An 18901-nucleotide genomic window follows, 5' to 3' on the forward strand; every position below is an offset into this window, starting at 1 on the left:
GCTTTCCTCTCTGTCTCTCTCTTCCCCTCCCGCAGCCAAGGCTCCATTGGAGCAAAGATGGCCCAGGCGCTGGGGATGGCTCTGTGGCCTCTGCCTCAGGCGCTAGAGTGGCTCTGGTCGCAACATGGCGACGCCCAGGATGGGCAGAGCATCACCCCCTGGTGGGCAGAGCGTCGCCCCTGGTGGGCGTGCCGGGTGGATCCCAGTCAGGCGCATGCGGGAGTCTGTCTGACTGTCTCGCCGTTTCCAGCTTCAGAAAAATGAAAGAAAAAAAAAAAAAAATCGGTGACTGTGAGTTTTTGGTCTCCTTTCTGTAAAAAGTTTACAATGGAAAATCGGTAGAAAAAAGCCAATGGTTAAATGGATAAGAAGCACTGTCTGACTGGTGGTGGCACAGTGGTTAGAGTCAATCTGGAACACTGAGGTCCCAGGTTTGAAACCCCAAAGTCTCCAGTTTGAGCGCAGGGTTGCTGACTTGAGTGTCAGATCATATACATGAGCCCAAGGTCGCTGGCTTGAGCAAGGGGTCACTGGCTCTGCTGGAGTCCCCCGGTCAAGGCACATATGAGAGAGCAATCTGAACAACTCAGAAGCCGCAAGGAAGAATTGATGCTTCTCATCTCTGTCTTGCAAAAAAAAAAAAGTACAAACCTACTTCTCATGACTGTTGGCCTGACCTGTGCTGGTGCAGGGGATGAGGTGTTGACCTGGAATACTGAAGTTGCTGGCTCAAGACCCTGGGCTTGGCTCTGACCAGTTGGCTCAGTGGTAGAGCATTGGCGTAGCATATAGATGTCCCAAGTTTGATTCCCAGCCAGGACACACAGAAGCACCCATTTGCATCTCCACCCCTCCCCCCTCTCGCTTCTCTCTCTCTCTCTTTCTCTCTCTCTCTCTCTCTCTCTCTCTCTCTCTTCTCCTCCCCTCCTGCAGCCAAGGCTCAATTAGAGAGTCGGCCCAGGTGCTGAGGATGGCTCCATGGCCTCCGCCTCAGGCACTAAAAAGTGGCTCCAGTTTCTTTTTTGTTTGTTTTTTGTTCTGTTTTTTTACAGAGACAGAGTGAGTCAGAGAGAGGGATAGACAGGGACAGATAGACAGGAACGGAGAGATGAGAAGCATCAATCATTAGTTTTTCGTTGTTCATTGATTGCTTCCTTATAGGTGCCTTGACCGCAGGCCTTCAGCAGACTGAGTAACCCCTTGCTGGAGCCAGCGACCTTGGGTCCAAGCTGGTGAGCTTTTGCTCAAACCAGATGAGCCCGCGCTCAAGCTGGTGACCTTGGGGTCTCGAACCTGGGTCCTCAGCATCCCAGTCCGATGCTCTATCCACTGTGCCACCGCCTAGTCAGGCAAGTGGCTCCAGTTTCAATGAAGCAAGGGCCCCAGATGGGCAGAGCATCACACCCCTCCCCCAGTGGGCATGCCGGGTGGATCCCGGTCGGGTGCACGCGGGAATCTGTCTCTCTGCCTCCCTTTCTCTCACTAAAAAAAAAAAAAAGAAAGAAAGAAAAATTGAGACATGAGTGTTTTGGCCTAGCCCGTTAGCATCTTATTTATGGACTGTGTGGGAGAACTAGTTTGCTTACGCACAGCCTGCGAGGGAGGGAGCTGGCGTTCCCCAATCCACTTAGCTCCGCCATTTTGGAATGTTGAAAGCGCAAGTGTTCCGTTTGTGTTAGGCTAGGGTGTGTTTCAACTTACATCAAAAATTTGGGTTACAGCCTGACCTGTGGTGGCGCAGTGGACAAAGCATCGACCTGGAAATGCTGAGGTCGCCGGTTCGAAACCCTGGGCTTGCCTGGTCAAGGCACATATGGGAGTTGATGCTTCCAGCTCCTCCCCCCTCCTCTCTCCCTCTCTATCTCTCTCTCTCCTCTCTAAAAATGAATAAATAAAATAAAATTAAAAATTAAAAAAAAAAAACTAGCAAAAAAAAAAAAAAATTTGGGTTACAGCCTGACCTGTGGTGGCGCAGTGGATAAAGCTTCGACCTGGAAATGCTGAGGTCGCCGGTTCGAAACCCTGGGCTTGGCCCTGGGTTGGTTCAGTGGTAGAGCGTCGGCCTGGCGTGCGGAAGTCCCGGGTTCGATTCCCAGCCTGGGCACACAGGAGAAGTGTGCTTCTCCACCCCTCCCCCTCTCTTTCCTTTCTGTTTCTCTCTTCCCCTTCTGTCTCTCTCTTCCCCTCCTGCAGCCAAGGCTCCATTGGAGCAAAGATGGCCCAGGCGCTGAGGATGGCTCCATGGCTTCTGCCTCAGGCACTAGAATGGCTCTGGTTGCGACAGAGCAACGCCCCAGATGGGCAGAGCATCACCCCCTGGTGGGCGTGTCGGGTGGATCCCGGTCGGGCATACGCGGAGTCTGACTGCCTCCCCGTTTCCAGCTTTGGAAAAATATAAAAAAAACCCACCTGGGCTTGCCTGGCCAAAGCACATATGAGAGTTGATGCTTCCTGCTCATAAAATATTTTTTAAAAATTGGGGTTAGGTCACGGTCGTAGGAACAGAACTGTGTCGTAGCCTGAGGACCCCGGGTATACACAGGCATGGACTCAGAATGGCAGACAATAACACTTTGTCTTTTTCCACTTGCTGGGGTTTATCCTCCCAGGCGCACTGGGTTCCAGAGGCCGCCATGACAGATAACCACAAACCGAGGGCTTGAAACAGTAGACGTTGACCCTCTTGCAGCCTGGAGGCCAGGAGTCCGAGACGAGGATCAGCAGGGTTGGTTCCAGAGACGGAGGGAGCCCTCTTCCTGCTCTGCCCCAGCTGATGCTGGTTTCAGGCATCTCTGGGTTCCTTGGCTTGTAGAAGCATCACGCCGACCTCTGTCCCCATCTGCAAGCAGTGTTTGCCCTGGGTGCCTGCGTCCAAATCACCCCCTCTTTTTGAGAGGAGAGAGACAAGAACATCGAGCCGCTCCTGTGTGTGCCCTGACTGGGGAATCGAACCGGCAACCTCTGCGCTCCGGAATGACACTCCAACCAACCAAGCTATTGATTTTTAGAAAGACAGAGTGAGGAAGGGAGAGAGAGGGGAGGGGAAGGGAAGCGTTTGCTGTTCCACTCAGTCGTGCCTGTTTTGGTTGCTTCCCGTGTGTGTCCTGACCGGGGAGCAAACCCGCAACCTTGTTGTTTTGGGATGACACTTTTTTGGGGGGTATTTTTCTGAAGTGAAAAGTGGGGAGGCAAGCAGACAGACTCTCGCATGTGCCCGACTGGGATCCACCCTGCATGCCCACCAGGGGGCGATGCTCTGCCCATCTGGGGCCATTGCTCTGTTGCAACCAGAGCCATTCTAGCACCTGAGGCAGAGGCCATGGAGCCGTCCTCAGTGCCGGGGCCAACTTTGCTCCAGTGGAGCCTTGACTGTGGTAGGGGAAGAGAGACAGAGAGGAAGGAGAGGGGGAGGGGTGGAGAAGCAGATGGGCGCTTCTCCTGTGTGCCCTGGCCGGGAATCGAACCTGGGACTCCTGCACACCAGGCCGACGCTCTACCACTGAGCCAACTGGCCAGGGCCTTGGGATGACACTCTTAACTGATGCAGCTAATCGGCCAGGACCCAAAATTTCCCTTTATATCATTTCTTTAAAGACCTCCCCAACTCCAAATACAGTCACATTCTGAGGTGCTGGGACTTCAACATGAATTTGGAGGGGCACACGGTTCAGGCCACAGCCCCACTAACCCTCAGACACGGAGACGCACAAGAACAGTCCTGCACCCAGTGCACACCGTGCATGCATCCCTCCCCTATTCACAAGGACACCTCCGGGCTAATTCCCAGAGGCCTGCTGACTCTCCAGGCTGCTGACACCATGTCCCCAGAAGCACACTGTCCCCCGCCATCGCCAAGAATATGACCACCCCGTGCCAGCCTGTCGCAACCATGACCTTGTTCTGGTTTGTTTCTTGCAGCAAGCGGGAAGTGAACGAGGCTTGCTTAGAGCTCACTGTATCTCTTACAGCTGTAGGGGGATATTTTACACACACAAAGGACATGTGATGAGCATGCGAGTGTGGAGAGGCCTTGGCTCTTCTCCAGGGCAGGGGTTTGTGCTGGGGGGAGCAGGAAACGAGTGGGCACCCCCCCCATGTTGTGGAGGAACCCTTGAAATCCCAGCAGGTGGAGGGGAGGCCCAGAGGGAAGCCGGGCGCTGAACCCCACAGTATTCCAGATCAGGCCCAGACTCACAGGAGCCCTGACCTGTGTGGGGTCTGGCAAAGGGCCTGCAGATCGGGTCTGCTTGGCACTGGGAAGGCCACGTGCTGGGCAGATCTCGCTTTCCGCCACTGGGTGGCAGTGAGCGTCTGTGGGCCCCTCCCCTGGGGCTGCCCCCACCACCACCGCGAGTGGTGGAGATGCAGCAAGCCACCCTTCAGCAGTGGGTAGGTGCACACCTGTGGGCTCCCAGACTTCCCCTGTGAGGTCAGGGTGAGCAGACCCCATGGGTCAGGAGGTTATGGCTTCAAAACCCCTTCCTGAAAGAAAGAAAAAAAAAAAACAACAACAAAAACAAACCCTTCCTGGTTTCTCCTTTTCAATGTTAAGGGCAGAAAGAAACCTGCCCTGAGCCGCTGGGAAGGGCACGGGTGTGGGGTTGGCTGAGTGGACCCCTGAGCCGCTGGGAAGGGCACGGGTGTGGGGTTGGCTGAGTGGACCCCTGAGCCGCTGGGAAGGGCACGGGTGTGGGGTTGGCTGAGTGGACCCCTGAGCCGCTGGGAAGGGCACGGGTGTGGGGTTGGCTGAGTGGACCCCTGAGCCGCTGGGAAGGGCACGGGTGTGGGGTTGGCTGAGTGGACCCCTGAGCGCTGGGAAGGGCACGGGGGTGGGGTTGGCTGAGTGGACCCCTGAGCGCTGGGAAGGGCACGGGTGTGGGGTTGGCTGAGTGGACCCCTGAGCCGCTGGGAAGGGCACGGGTGTGGGGTTGGCTGAGTGGACCCCTGAGCGCTGGGAAGGGCACGGGTGTGGGGTTGGCTGAGTGGACCCCTGAGCCGCTGGGAAGGGCACGGCTGTGGGGTTGGCTGAGTGGACCCCTGAGCCGCTGGGAAGGGCACGGGTGTGGGGTTGGCTGAGTGGACCCCTGAGCCGCTGGGAAGGGCACGGGTGTGGGGTTGGCTGAGTGGACCCCTGAGCCGCTGGGAAGGGCACGGGTGTGGGGTCGGCTGAGTGGACCCCTGAGCCGCTGGGAAGGGCACGGGCGTGGGGTCGGCTGAGTGGACCCCTGAGCCGCTGGGAAGGGCACGGGTGTGGGGTCGGCTGAGTGGACCCTGAGCCGCTGGGAAGGGCACGGGTGTGGGGTCGGCTGAGTGGACCCCTGAGCCGCTGGGAAGGGCACGGGTGTGGGGTCGGCTGAGTGGACCCCTGAGCCGCTGGGAAGGGCACGGGTGTGGGGTCGGCTGAGTGGACCCCTGAGCCGCTGGGAAGGGCACGGGTGTGGGGTCGGCTGAGTGGACCCCTGAGCCGCTGGGAAGGGCACGGGTGTGGGGTCGGCTGAGTGGACCCCTGAGCCGCTGGGAAGGGCACGGGTGTGGGGTTGGCTGAGTGGACCCCTGAGCCGCTGGGAAGGGCACGGCTGTGGGGTTGGCTGAGTGGACCCCTGAGCCGCTGGGAAGGGCACGGGGGTGGGGTTGGCTGAGTGGACCCTGAGCCGCTGGGAAGGGCACGGGTGTGGGGTTGGCTGAGTGGACCCCTGAGCCGCTGGGAAGGGCACGGGTGTGGGGTTGGCTGAGTGGACCCCTGAGCCGCTGGGAAGGGCACGGGGGTGGGGTTGGCTGAGTGGACCCCTGAGCCGCTGGGAAGGGCACGGCTGTGGGGTTGGCTGAGTGGACCCCTGAGCCGCTGGGAAGGGCACGGGTGTGGGGTTGGCTGAGTGGACCCCTGAGCCGCTGGGAAGGGCACGGGTGTGGGGTTGGCTGAGTGGACCCCTGAGCCGCTGGGAAGGGCACGGCTGTGGGGTTGGCTGAGTGGACCCCTGAGCCGCTGGGAAGGGCACGGGTGTGGGGTTGGCTGAGTGGACCCCTGAGCCGCTGGGAAGGGCACGGGGGTGGGGTTGGCTGAGTGGACCCCTGAGCCGCTGGGAAGGGCACGGGGGTGGGGTTGGCTGAGTGGACCCCTGAGCCGCTGGGAAGGGCACGGGTGTGGGGTTGGCTGAGTGGACCCCTGAGCCAGGCCTGTCTCCCGTGGGCACATCTGGACTCCGGGCCCCGCCCTGGGGAGGGGCTCTACCTGACAGCTCAGTTGGTGGGAGGGGCATCTTGTCCCCACCCATGCCTTCCAAGTGGGCTTACCTCTCTGGTAATGACCTCATAGTCAGATAGGGAAACTGAGGCTGGGGCAAAATATTCATCTGTCCTACCCACTTCCCAGCTTTCTGGGCCAGGGGCCCCAACAGACACCAGGATGTTCGTACCAGGAGGGCAGTGGGGTTCATGGTGCGGGTGATCTGATCCAGGGCTGCCCTCCCGAGCTGACACCCCCTCTCCTGGTCCCCTCTCTCCCTGCCTCCCAGGTCAATGTGCCACCCACCACGGGTCATTCAGGTCCCCAGCTTGCTCAGCCTGCCGCAGGTGGCCAGCCCCCCTCCAGCTGGCTTTCGCCACGATCACACCCTTGTGCTCGGACAGTCCCGCCAGCCTCACTTGCCCTCTTAGGTGACTCCCCGGGGCGGGCCCTGGGCCGGGGAGGGCGGGGGCCCAGGAGACTTAAAGAGCCCCGCAGGTCCCCGCCCATGCCCAACCGCTCCCACCATGGCCGACTCCGCCAGGATCCAGCTGTTTGTCAAGGTGCGGGGCCAGCTGCACTGGGGGGAGGAAGCCTTTGGGAAGGGGTGCTCTATGGGGCTCCACTTTCTGGGGCTGGCTGAAGGGTGGGTCCCCACAGCAGTGTCTGGGGGGGTGGGCTCAGGCAGCCCTACAGGGGTGGGGGGCTGAGTAAAGTGAAGTTAGCCTCTGGGGAGAAAGGCCAGTGAGCCATTCCCGAAAAGGGGTGAGGATGGCCCTGTCCCAACACCCACCCTGGGCTCCTGGGCCTAGCCCAGATCTTCTGGGAAAAAGTCCCTCAGCAGGGAGGTGCCAACCAGGCAGGCAGTGGCGAGGCCCAAGTGGAGCTCGGGGTTTAATGCGGCAGGGGGAGGGGCTGGGCCAGGCAGCCCACTGGTGCCCAGATCTGTATCAGCGGAGCCCTATGCAGGACTGCCAGGCCCTGGCCCCCTCCTCACCCTCGGGGTGCAGGGCGACTGGTGGTGCAGCCCAGGTGCCCAGCTGGCGTGTGAATCAGCCAGAAGACAGCTCCCTTGGCCCACCCCACCCCTGAGACCAGCCTGTGGGGCCTGGAGCTCAGGGCCTGGACCTGTCTACCCAGGCTCTTTAGATAAGGGCTGAGAGGCCAGGTCACCCTCCTGCCCCTGTGCCAGCTCCCATCCTCCAGGCTTCTGTGCCCTTCCCGCCTCCCAGGGACCAAGTCAAGAGCCCTCACAGGCCACTTGCCGAGGCCGTGCCCAGCTGAGCCGGAGACCTGGCATGGCTCCGGTCTCTTGGCCATGGGAGGCCAGGTCCCACCCACTGGTGACAGAATTCCTGGGTCCGCTGCCTGCCCTTACGCCCCTCAACCCCACCCACCCCAGGCGAGCGAGGACGGCGAGAGTGTGGGAAACTGCCCTTCCTGTCAGAGGCTCTTCATGATCTTGCTCCTTAAGGGCGTGCCCTTCACACTCACCACAGTGGACACGCGCAGGTGAGGACCAGCCCTAGAGGGACCCTGTCTGGGCCTCTGCCCCTGCGGCCACTACATCTCCTCCCTCATGCCCACAGGTCCCCAGAGGTGCTCAAGGACTTCGCCCCTGGCTCGCAGCTGCCCATCCTGCTATACAACGGTGACACCAAGACGGACACACTGCAGATCGAGGAGTTTCTGGAGGAGACGCTGGGGCCTCCCGAGTGAGAACTAAGCACCGCAGGAGGGGCAAAGATGGGGCACCCAGGGAGGACACCCCCGGGACAGAGCCCGGGAAGGGCACTGTGGGGCTAGCCAGGGACAGTGCAAGGGTCTGATTCGAGTCCTTCCCCCACTCTTCCTCATCCCAGATTCCCCAGCCTGGCGCCTCGCTACAGGGAGTCCACCACCGCTGGCAACGATGTCTTTCACAAGTTCTCTGCATTCATCAAAAACGCGGTGCCTGCGCAGGACGATGGTGAGGAGGGTGGAACGCCGTGAAGGTGGCAGGGGGAGTTGTGATACAGGTCAGGTCCTCAACGAGCTCCCCCACCCCCATCATGCCCCCAGCCCTGTACCAGCTGCTGCTGCGCGCCCTCGCCAGGCTGGACAGCTACCTGCGAGCGCCCCTGGAGCATGAACTCGCCCGGGAGCCGCAGCTGCGTGAGTCGCGCCGCCGCTTCCTGGACGGCAACCAGCTCACACTGGCGGACTGCGGCCTGCTTCCCAAGCTTCATATCGTGGACGTAAGTTCAGGACAGGCGCATGGGAGGGCGCGGGAAGGCGGGGAGCGCACTCAGAGAGGTCCTGACCTTGTCGGCGCCCCTCGCCCCGCAGACGGTGTGCGCGTACTTTCGCCAGGCGCCCATCCCCGCGGAGCTGCGCGGCGTCCGCCGCTACCTGGATAGCGCACTACAGGAGAAGGAGTTCAAGTACACGTGCCCGCACAGCTCCGAGATCCTAGCAGCCTATCGCCCTGTAGTACACCCCCGCTAGCACCCTGGCCTCCGCTGCCACCTCCGTCCGCTTGTCTGAAACCGCATAAAGCCATCTCTGCTCCAGTAAGCATGTCCACACATCCCAAAGACCAGAGGGCCCGCGATTTTTGCCACCCCCACAAGTCCCCACCCTCTGGGCTACTCAGCTCCAGATAACAGCCTAGAATGATAGGGGTAGAGAGACTGGTGAGTGGAGCACAGCCCATCCCCACCCTTCATTAGGAATGGCAAGGACTGGCTTGGGCTCCTAAACCAGTCAGGCCAGGGCGGAGTGGCAGGATGGCCAGGGAGGGTGGTGAGCACAGCCCAACCTGGGCACCTCAGGGCTCCCAGCCAGTGGGCGGGGTGGCCCACATTCCTCAGCCCCACCCCTGGCGGCAGGCCACCCCACTCCATCTCCCACAGGACACGTGCATGGTATCATGGTATGGGGTACTCAAGGCCATGCCTGCTGGGTGCGGGTCTGAAAGAGGGGTGCGTGCCCCATGGGGTGGAAGGAACCCTGGCCCTGCCTTGCGTGGCCCTCTCAGCTTCTGGGCTAGCCAGGCAGCAGCAGCTGGGCCGGCTGGGAGAGCTTAGTGGCTCCTACCCGAGATCCTGAGCCTGAGACATCTGTTTACATCCTGTGGCCCCACGCCCAGATCATGGGGGGGGGGGGAGTAGCCGGCCCCCAGAAGCGAGAGCCTGGCCATGACCTCCACCTGAGGAAGCTGTTTATTTGATAGGGAAGGGGCTCCAGAATCAACTTTGTTCCCACCAGGCAGCTGGACGGTCAGGTGGATGGTGTGGGGTCTCAGGGACTGCCCCTCCTCTCACAGGCAAATTCCTGGCAGGATCACACTTTGGCTGCACGGTCAGAGGTCATCAAAGTCTACACCACTGGCTGGTTTCTTACTGGGAGAGAAGAGGGGGTGACATTACAGGGGTGTAGAGAGAGGGGCAGGGTCCAAGGCTGGACCCTGGGCACACGGGGTGGGGGTGGAGGTGGGGGTGGTCACCTTTTGAAGCCAGGGTTGATGAGGGACTCTCCAGGACACCGCCTCCTGACTCCAGGTCCCGGGCAGCCTCTCTGAGGATCTGGGTCTAAGGAAAGCAGGATTGGGGTGGGTGAAGGGACCACCTGAATCCAGTAGGATCCAGGGCCACAAACACCCCACCCCCTCCACACAGAGCCTCTCTCGGGAGCCTGGGGCTTGTTCTGAGGAAACTGAGCCACAGAGGACTGAGCACAGCCCCAACTCAGGTCATAGGCGAGAGGCATTACCTGGTAAGAAGGACTGAAGCCCCGCTTGCCGAGGGCTCTTCCTGGGGCTGGCAGCTGCCTCCTCTGCAGCTGAGGGGGAAAGCCAGGAATGGAGGCAAAGGCAGGGGGGCCCCAGCGAGGCCGCAGGGTGCCCCGTCCCCCGACTCTACCTGCCAGCCGCCGCTCCAAGCTGCACACGCGCTCCGCTAGGCTGAGCGTCAGCGCCTGCAGCCTGGAAGCTGCTTCTGGGCCTGACACTTTGGAAAGCTCAAAGTCCGGGGCCGAGAGCCCCCCAGACAGGGTCAGAGACGCTCCATCCCCCTGCGGAGTGAAAGCCACAGCTTGCTGCTTGAAGGCTGCCCTGAGAAAACGGAGGCTGAGTGCGGTGGCCAGACCCACCCGCTCCCCACCCGCCTGCCCTTCCTACCCAGTCAGGGCTCACCTGAACCAGGGAGTGATGTCCTCCGTCGCACTCAGGCCGAAACGGGCTCTCTATGCAGGGCACAGGGGCTAGTCACCATTTGCTTAAGACCCTAGAACCACTGGCGACACCCCACACTTGCCCGACCCAGAGCCAGCCACCCAGGACCACCAAGCCAATAATCTTAGGACTACAGGTACGAGGCGCCTGAGGATGTATGCCCAGAACCTTCCGAGGAATCCCAGGCCGCTCCCCTCAACCCCACGAGCGGTCAGCACTGCAGGTATGGGGTGCAGGGGGGCGCGGCCAGGCGCACCTACAAGCCCCGTTACCTACGAGGGCCGCCAGGCTGTCCGGCGTGAGGCAGGTGCTCCAAAGCTCCACGGCGTCCGTCACACTGTGGGGGAGGGGCTGTCAGGTGGCACCGCTGGTGGCAGAGCGGCCCGCGCCCCCCAGCGGCCCGCGGACCCCGCCACTCACTGGAGGCTGAAGCCGCCTTGGCCCTCGGCTCCAATTCCCTCCTCCTCGCAGTAGCACACGTAACGCGGGGGTCCGGGGCCCGGCGGCAACGTGCAGAGAGGCGGCGAGAGCGGCGGCGCCGGCGGCGGCGGAACCATGGTGCTATTTCTGCCAACGCAGGAACCGGGATAGAGCGGCCGCGGCTCCAGGCCAGGGCGCCTGCGCGGGTAGCTGCCGGAACTGGGGGCGGGGCCTGTGTTGGTGGGCGGGGCCTGGTGTTGGCGGAGCGCTACGGGGCTTGCGCAGGGGCGGGACTTAGAAGACTTTAGACCCGCCCGGGGCTGACAGAGCCCCTCTAGTAGAGATCAGGGAGAGGGGCGGTGCCCTGTGGGCGGTGCTTAGCCATAGGGCGAGGACTAGGGGCGGGGTTAGATTACGGGGTGGGGTCTACGTCTCTGAGGCGTGGATCATGGGTTGTGGGCGGTGCTTAGCCATAGGGTGAAAACTAGGGGCGGGGTTAGACTACGGGGTGGGGTCTACGTCTCTGGGGGCGTGGATCATGGGTTGTGGGCGGTGCTTAGCCTTAGGGCGAGGACTAGGGGCGGTGTTAGATTATGGGGTGGGGCCTGCGTCGCTGGGGGCGGAGCTTGGTGCGTGGATCGTGGGTCCTAGGGTGCAGCGCGATTCGGGTTCGAGCCCTCGCGCCCTCCGAGAGGCCTTCTTAAGGCCTTACTTCACTGCGCGCCCGCCATCCGCTCACAGAGCCATAGGTCCAGTCCTGTGCCGCTTCACCCCTTGCTGGTCCCAGCGACCTTCCCCTGGCCTCTACACTCAGTCTGGTGCACTTGCTAAGATATTTCTCACGTTGTCTTTAGACACAAACGCAAAGCTTCCTCATGCTGAACATGAGTCAAAATGCAGAAGTGAATAAAATATGGTAGCCATGGCAAAAAGCTTCCTTCGCTCATCCATTCCTCTCTGTGCCTGCGTCTTGGGCCTTGAATGCACCTTGACCAACAGGCAAAGCCTCTGACCGCCTTGTGAGATCTAATGGGATGGGCAAATAAACAAACAAAACATGAAACTCTTGCCTGACCAGGCAGTGGTGCAGTGGATAGAGAGGCGAACTGGGATGCAGAGGACCCAGGTTCGAGACCCCGAGGTCGCCAGCTTGAGCACGGGCTCATCTGGTTTGAGCAAAGCTCACCAGCTTGGACCCAAGGTCACTGGCTTGAGCAGGGGTCACTCAGTCTGCTGAAGGCACACAGTCAAGGCACATATGAGATAGCAATCAATGAACAACTAAGGTGTCGCAACAAAAAACTGATGATTGATGCTTCTCATCTCTTTGTTCCTGCCTGTCTGTCCCTGTCTATCTCTCTCTCTCTGACTCTGTCTCTGTCTCTGTAAAAAAAAAAAAGAAAGAAAAGAAAACATGAAACTCTAAGCTGGAGGAAGAGAAAATGGGGCACCCTGGACAGGGGTCCCAGGCAGAGTAGGCAGCTATTGCAGAAGCCACACAGTGGTCACACACTGTTCTGCTCAAGGCTTGGCAAGGCAGCCAGAGTGACTGCATGGTGGCCATAAGAAGGGCAGCCAGGGGATGTGTAAGCTAGGCTGACATATCCCTAGTACCTGTATTACTTCAGCCAAACCAGGTTCATCTTTCACTTTCTCCTGGTTCACAATCTTCAGTCCCTCACAAGGTTCCTGCCTCAGGGCCTTTGCATGTGCTGTTGTCGCTGCCTGGCATGCTCTTTCTCCAGATTCACACACTTCCTTCAGATCTTTACTCAAAAGTTACCTTTTTTTTTTTTTTTTTTTTTTTTTGGTATTTTTCTGAAGCTGGAAACGGGGAGGCAGTCAGACAGACTCCCGCATGTGCCCGACCGGGATCCACCCGGCACGCCCACCAGGGGGCGATGCTCTGCCCATCTGGGGCGTCGCTCTGTTGCAACCAGAGCCATTCTAGCGCCTGAGGCAGAGGCCTTGGAGCCATCCTCAGCGCCCAGGCCAACTTTGCTCCAATGGAGCCCTGGCTGCGGAAGGGGAAGAGAGGGATAGAGAAAGGAGGGGGGGGTGGAGAAGCAGATGGGCACTTCTCCTGTGTGCCTTGGCCGGGAATCAAACCCGGGACTCCTGCACGCCAGGCCGATGCTCTACCACTGAGCCAACCGGCCAGGGCCAGATCTCCCCATTTTTTGCTTACACCATATGAGTCCCTCAACCTGAGTATGGACCACGCTGAGCATCTTGCTTCTAGCTAATAGAATATGGCAGAAGTGACAGCTGCCAATTCTTCCTCCTTCTTGAATTGCTTTCCACAACATGAGGCAACCCTCTGGAGACACCAGGGGGCTAAGGGCCAAGGCCTGCCAACCAGCAGCAAGGGACAGGTCGCAGCCCTCTCCCTGCAGAGCCTTGGCCAGCAACCTGACTGCAGCCTCATGTGATGTCTTGTGCCAAAGGGTCCAGGTCCCTGGGCCTAGACTTCCAACTAGTAGGGGACCCCAAACATTGGGCCCAGACACCTGACCCCCAATATTAGGAGACAACACGTCTTTGTTTTTTGTTTTTCCTTTATTATTATTATTGATTGGTTTTAAAGAGACGGAGAAAAAGAGAGAGAGAGCCTGACCTGTGGTGGCACAGTGGATAAAGTGTCAACCTGGAAACGCTGAGGTTGCCGGTTCAAAACCCTGGGCTCGCCTGGTCAAGGCACATATGGGAGTTGATGCTTTCTGCTCCTCCCCCCTTCTCTCTCTCTCTCTCCCCTCTCTATAATGAATAAATAAAATCTTTATAAAAAAAAAAGAAAAAGAGCCTGACCTGTGGTGGCGCAGTGGATAAAGCATCAATTTGGAAATGCTGAGGTCGCCGGTTCGAAACCCTGAGCTTGCCTAGTCAAGGCACATATGGGAGTTGATGCTTCCAGCTCCTCCCCACCTTCTCTCTGTGTCTCTCTCTCCTCTCTCTCTCCCTCTCTGTCTCTCTCTCTCTCCCTTTCTCTCTCTTCTCTAAAATGAATAAATAAAATAAAATAAATTTAAAAAAAAAAAAAGAAAAGAAAAAGAAAAAGAGAGAGAGAAGTATTTATTTGTTGTTCCACTTAGCTGTGCATTCATCGGTCACTCACTGTATGTGCCCTGACCGGGGATCGAACCCACAATCTTGGTGTTTTGGGACAGTCTTCCAACCGAATGAACTAACTGGTCAGGGTGAGGCTTGTTGTTTTAAGCTGCCAAATTTTGCGGTAATTTGTGATTCAGCAGTAGGGGAGTAATACACTTATTTATCCTGCTTGTTGCCTGGGTCCGTCTTATTTGCTGCTGCGTCCTCGGTGGTTACACAGTGCCTGGCACATAGAGACATTCAATACTGTGAAGTAATAAGTGCGATGTGGGGAGCTGTTGGAGGGTTTCAGGCAGGGTGGGGTGGGAAGGGGCATGCCCGATTTCTGTGTGTAAAGCCTACGCTGAGTGCCACAAGGAGAGGAAACTGATGAGGCTGAATCCCTCAGGGCCAGAGCTGATGGAGGCTGGGCCAGGGGCTCAGAGTGAGGCAGAGAGGGTCCACTGGAGTTCCAAAAAGAGTAGCTTCTCAGCCTGACCAGGCGGTGGCGCAGTGGATAGAGTGTTGGACTGGGATGCGGAGGGCCCAGGTTCGAGACCCCGAGGTCGCCAGCTTGAGCGCGGGCTCATCTGGCTTGAGCAAAAAAAAGCTCACCAGCTTGGACCCAAGGTCGCTGGCTCAAGCAAGGGGTTACTCGGTCTGCTGAAGGCCCGCGGTCAAGGCACATAGGAGAAAGCAATCAATGAACAACTAAGGTGTCGCAATGAAAAACTAATGATTGATGCTTCTCATCTCTCTCCATTCCTGTCTGTCTATCCCTCTCTCTGACTCTCTCTCTGTCTCTATAAAAAAAAGAGTAGCTTCTCATTGGCGAGGTTTGCCAGCAAGGAGAAAATCTTCCTCCTGTTGGTGACAGTAACTTAGAAAACATCTCCTGTTGCAAGGCAGGCGTCTCTTCCTGTTTGAGGGTAATTGAGGATAAATGGTCCGAGTGAGAGCGCCCCCTACAGGTCCTCCCCCAAGGCAGTCCTGGTTGAGGTTTCCTTTGTTAATTTTGGTAAGACCGGATGCCATCTCACCCTCCAGTCCTTCAGGTGGTGTCTAAACCAGTGATTTTCAACCTTTTCTGAGCCGCGGCACATTTTTTACATTTACAAAATCCTGGGGCACACCACCTACCACAATGACACAAAATGACGCTCTAACACAGTACATATCATACATATAGTTAATAATATAGTTTCTAAATGTGTTTATACTTAGTGTGAAATCTGGGCCTGTTTCTTTTTTTTTTTTTTTTTGCATTTTTCAGAAGCTGGAAACAGGGAGAGACAGTCAGACAGACTCCCGCATGCGCCCGACCGGGATCCACCCAGCACGCCCACCAGGGGGCGACGCTCTGCCCACCAGGGGGCGATGCTCTGCCCATCCTGGGCGTCGCCATGTTGCGACCAGAGCCACTCTAGCGCCTGGGGCAGAGGCCACAGAGCCATCCCCAGCGCCCGGGCCATTTTTGCTCCAATGGAGCCTTGGCTGCGGGAGGGGAAGAGAGAGACAGAGAGGAAGGCGGAGGGGTGGAGAAGCAAATGGGTGCTTCTCCTGTGTGCCCTGGCCGGGAATCGAACCCGGGTCCTCCGCACGCTAGGCCGACGCTCTACCGCTGAGCCAACCGGCCAGGGCTGGGCCTGTTTCAATGCATACAAAAGGGATATCATGGCAGGAATGGTAGAAAGACACACACGAAGCTCTTCCTCAAAAGTTCTCAGTCTCTCTCTGTTTTTAGTTTTTATCGCAGTCAAGCTTGAGAAGCTCAGCTCACATAGACATGTGGTTGAAAACGGGAGCAATGTCAAAATAGCTTTGTTGGCCAGAATGGGGAACTCCTTGGCAACAGATAACTAAAAACTGTCCAAAGGAAGATCAGCAAACTTTAGCTTTAAAGTTAGATTACATTGTGATGCATTGTGATGTACTGTATATCACCCTCTGCGGGGACCTCTTTTAAAAAGAAAAAGGTCAAATATCTATATACACCATCTGGATAGACATAACCAGCTGAGGCTGAGGCTTCATCTAGTGGTGGCAACATTTACCTCCAGTCCTGACCGGGATTAGAAATTGGGACCATGGGGAGGAGTAAGTAGCAGCTTCAATGCTCGGGACCTTCCTGGGTGTGGATGAGAGGTGACCTACTATTGGTTCATCGCTAGTGGTTGGGATGAATCCTAGAAGGTGATTGGTCAGTGAGCGTTCCCTGTGCCTCCACTCTTCCTGTCACTGATAGCTGGAGGGATTGTGAGGGGAATGTTTATGTTCGGATGGAGGCGGCTTGCGGCGGGGGCCGTAGTTTGGGGACCCATGTTTAATTTCCCCGCGGCACACCTGACCATATCTCACGGCACACTGGTTGAAAAACACTGTCTAAACATCAGCGATGTTGTCCTGCATGAGCCCAATGGCGGGACAGAGTTTTGTACCCCTTCTTTCCTCCCCACCCCGCGCTGGGCCGGGAGGACCTGGGCCGGAGTTCCAACGGTGGGCGGGCCCTTTGCAGGGGTGGCCCCTGGGCGGAGAAGTGGGAGCAGAGAAGCAGCCCAGGTCTCTTCCCTCCTGGCTGCGGTCTGGGAGGACCCCAAGGGCTGAGCTGGTTTGGCTGCATCCACGGGAGACCTGGGGCACACTTGGCGTGGAGTCCTGCAGGGTGGGCTCACAGGTCTGGGGGTGGACGCGAGGGTAACACCCCCATTCCCGCCCCCCCCCATCCATGGGGAGAGGGCAGGGAAGCCGCTGCAACACTCCGTCTCTGTATTCTGAGGAGCCTGCTCCAAGTGCGGCAGAGCCTCAGCGGCTCCCATCTCTAACACCTGCAGGGGCTGGCAGTGCCGGGCAGCGCCGGGCGAGGGGTCCTGCCCAGGGCCCTGGACCTGGCCATGGAGAGGGCACCCGGCGAGCTCCTCTTTGGCTCAGTCCTGGGCCACCCGTATTCCCGGCCACCTGGTCCCTCTTCCTCTCCGCTCCCCACAAGAAACATACAGTGCCTGTCAGCTTTTGGAGGTTGATGGTGGAGAGAAGCCACGCTCTCTGGGGAGGGCTGGACGCGGGGCAGCGGGTAGCTCTCCCTGCAATCAGGACAGCAGGTGTGGGGGTGGGCAGCATCCTCTTTCCTCTGCGGGGGGGGGGGCACTCTGTCCCACCCACGGTTGCCTTCTGTGCCGCTTCAATTTACGGTACCACCCCACCCCTGCCCCCAAGATGGAGGACCCCCCACAGTGTGACCTCTGACGGGAGGGGCCTCCATGGGTGAGCAGGGCATGGGCACTGCAAGGTTTGGGGAGGGGTGTCCAGGCCAGCCCCACCCCCACCCCCAAGGACTCACTAGGAGAAGGCCCTGGCACACTGGTCTGTGGGAAAGAGTGAGGCCTGAGGAACCCCCCCCCCCAGGGGCCCCTTCTCCTGGGGCACAGACCTCTCACTCTCCCTTGGAGAACTGAGCCTCCCTGCCTACAAAGCCCCTCCTGAGGGGGGGGAACCGACCAGGCACTTCCTGCCCCCCCACCCCTGGCCTTGACAGGCCCACACTGCCCCTCGCACTGCTGTCCTGCGTCTGGGGTCAGCGAGGGAGCCTGGGGGCCTGGGGTCTCCTGGCTCCAGGAAACCTGAGTGGGGCGGGAGCGGTGCTCACCCGACTTGGGCAACAGGGGCCCAGGCTGGGGTTCAGTCCCACTCGGGGTGCCAGCGGCTGCACCTTCTGGGTGCCGGCGGGAAACAGCTCTGGGGTGCGGGCTGGGGGCAGGGTGGTGGTCAGCAGAGGAAGCAGGGCCAGGGGTCGCAAGAAGGTGGGGGCAGGGGGGGCCAAGGAGAGGGGTGTCGGGAAGGGGCGGGCAGGGGGGGCCAGCAAGCAGGGAGGGGTGAGGAAAGGTCCAGACCTTCTCTGCTGCAGACACGCGTTTCCCCAGGAGACACTGACCCCTGCCCTGGGGTCAGAACCTGCCGGAATGGGCAGGTGGCCCACACTCCAGCCAGGCCTCCGGTGTGGGGCGGGGCTTGGGTAGGGTGTCAGAAGCCCCCGCCTTGGGCGGGCTGCCCACCCACCGGACAGCTGCAGCCAGGTGCTATGAACGTCCCCCTTCTGCATCTCGACGTACAACACAGCGAGTCCGTACAGTCGGTGGACACCACCCGGATGTCGTTCTGGGCCATGGCTGCGGGAGTGAGAGCCACTAGGCCCAGGCAGGGTCCCCCCGGAACCAGGATGCCAATCCGTCAGCCAGCACAGCCCCGGGGACCCCACCCCCCCTTAGAGAGCCCTGCTGGATGCTGGCCTTCCTCCTCCCTGCTGCCCTGCCTCACCCATGTTGCTGAAACGCTGAACTGTCCATGCACGGTGCCCTTGGTGAAGGTCACATCCCTCTCCTGGCACCCACCACCGGGCCCGGGAAGGAGCAGCCACAGCACCCTGAGCAGCGGCCCCTGCCCAGCGTCATGGATCAGGGAGCCCAGCGCTGCCCAAGCACCATGCAAACGGCCACTGCGCAGAGGGGGCCCTTGGCTGAGAAACCTTACAGGTGAGGAAGCATGCATGCTGGACAGGGGCACGTCTCCAGTGCGTGGTCAGGGCATAGCCAGGGAGTGTGGGTCTCCCCTCCAGACTCTCACACACACACGGAGACACTGTTTGTCCATGCCCGGGCCTTCAGCGGGGCCTCCGCCGTGCCCTGGGCCCCTCTGGGAACACACGGCTACAGCTCCTATCCTGGCTGCCCAGGAACCTGGTGCTACCGTCAGGGACCTGGGTCCGACTCCTACGGCGTTAGGGACCCCTCCGGTTCCTGCTGGCTCATGTCTGGGCTCATACTGACCAGATTGAAGGCTCATCTGTCTCAGGTGGGGCTTGTGGGGTCACTTACCCGGAGTAATCGAACTTGAGGGCCAGGTCACCAATGGCCAAGGGAGTCACCGAGGACCACGGCCATCTTCATGTTGTCCTTGGAGTC

The 18901-nt window shown here is 59.3% G+C and overlaps 2 protein-coding genes across 6 annotated transcripts; one reads left to right on the forward strand and one right to left on the reverse strand.

The window, feature by feature from the left end:
• The first annotated feature begins 6709 nt into the window (after positions 1-6709).
• Positions 6710-8726, forward strand: CLIC3 (chloride intracellular channel 3). The gene is made up of 6 exons (XM_066366647.1): positions 6710-6786; positions 7626-7735; positions 7813-7938; positions 8086-8192; positions 8285-8460; positions 8552-8726. Exons 1-6 carry the CDS (start codon positions 6751-6753, stop codon positions 8708-8710), a joined length of 714 nt encoding a protein of 237 aa, XP_066222744.1. The 5' UTR covers positions 6710-6750; the 3' UTR covers positions 8711-8726.
• Positions 8727-9408: 682 nt separating this feature from the next.
• On the reverse strand, positions 9409-11781 carry PAXX (PAXX non-homologous end joining factor). Of its 5 annotated transcripts, XM_066366646.1 has the most exons (7): positions 10857-11344; positions 10713-10773; positions 10398-10447; positions 10126-10316; positions 9977-10045; positions 9711-9795; positions 9409-9606 (listed from the first exon to the last, which is right to left on the reverse strand). In XM_066366646.1, the coding sequence occupies exons 1-7, from the start codon at positions 10991-10993 to the stop codon at positions 9567-9569; spliced, it is 633 nt and encodes a 210-aa protein (XP_066222743.1). In that variant the 5' UTR covers positions 10994-11344; the 3' UTR covers positions 9409-9566. The 5 variants fall into 5 exon arrangements, with proteins under 5 accessions (XP_066222743.1, XP_066222742.1, XP_066222739.1 ...); XM_066366645.1 differs by having other exon boundaries at positions 9977-10316; positions 10857-11781; XM_066366642.1 differs by having other exon boundaries at positions 9711-10316; positions 10857-11781.
• Between the last annotated feature and the right edge of the window lie 7120 nt (positions 11782-18901).

The sequence above is a fragment of the Saccopteryx leptura genome, chromosome 2 (genome assembly GCF_036850995.1).
Source record: "Saccopteryx leptura isolate mSacLep1 chromosome 2, mSacLep1_pri_phased_curated, whole genome shotgun sequence".
Classification (NCBI taxonomy): domain Eukaryota; kingdom Metazoa; phylum Chordata; class Mammalia; order Chiroptera; family Emballonuridae; genus Saccopteryx; species Saccopteryx leptura.

Excerpts from the sequence above, each read along its gene's own strand:
- CLIC3 (XM_066366647.1), top strand. The coding sequence starts at position 6,751 with ATGGCCGACTCCGCCAGGATCCAGCTGTTTGTCAAG. Across the intron at positions 6,787-7,625 it reads GGATCCAGCTGTTTGTCAAG|GCGAGCGAGGACGGCGAGAG; the intron begins GTGCGGGGCCAG and ends CACCCACCCCAG. Across the intron at positions 7,939-8,085 it reads GAGACGCTGGGGCCTCCCGA|ATTCCCCAGCCTGGCGCCTC; the intron begins GTGAGAACTAAG and ends TCCTCATCCCAG.
- PAXX (XM_066366642.1), bottom strand. The coding sequence starts at position 10,993 with ATGGTTCCGCCGCCGCCGGCGCCGCCGCTCTCGCCGCCTCTCTGCACG. Across the intron at positions 10,774-10,856 it reads CAAGGCGGCTTCAGCCTCCA|TGTGACGGACGCCGTGGAGC; the intron begins GTGAGTGGCGGG and ends CCTCCCCCACAG. Across the intron at positions 9,607-9,710 it reads ATCAACCCTGGCTTCAAAAG|TAAGAAACCAGCCAGTGGTG; the intron begins GTGACCACCCCC and ends CTTCTCTCCCAG.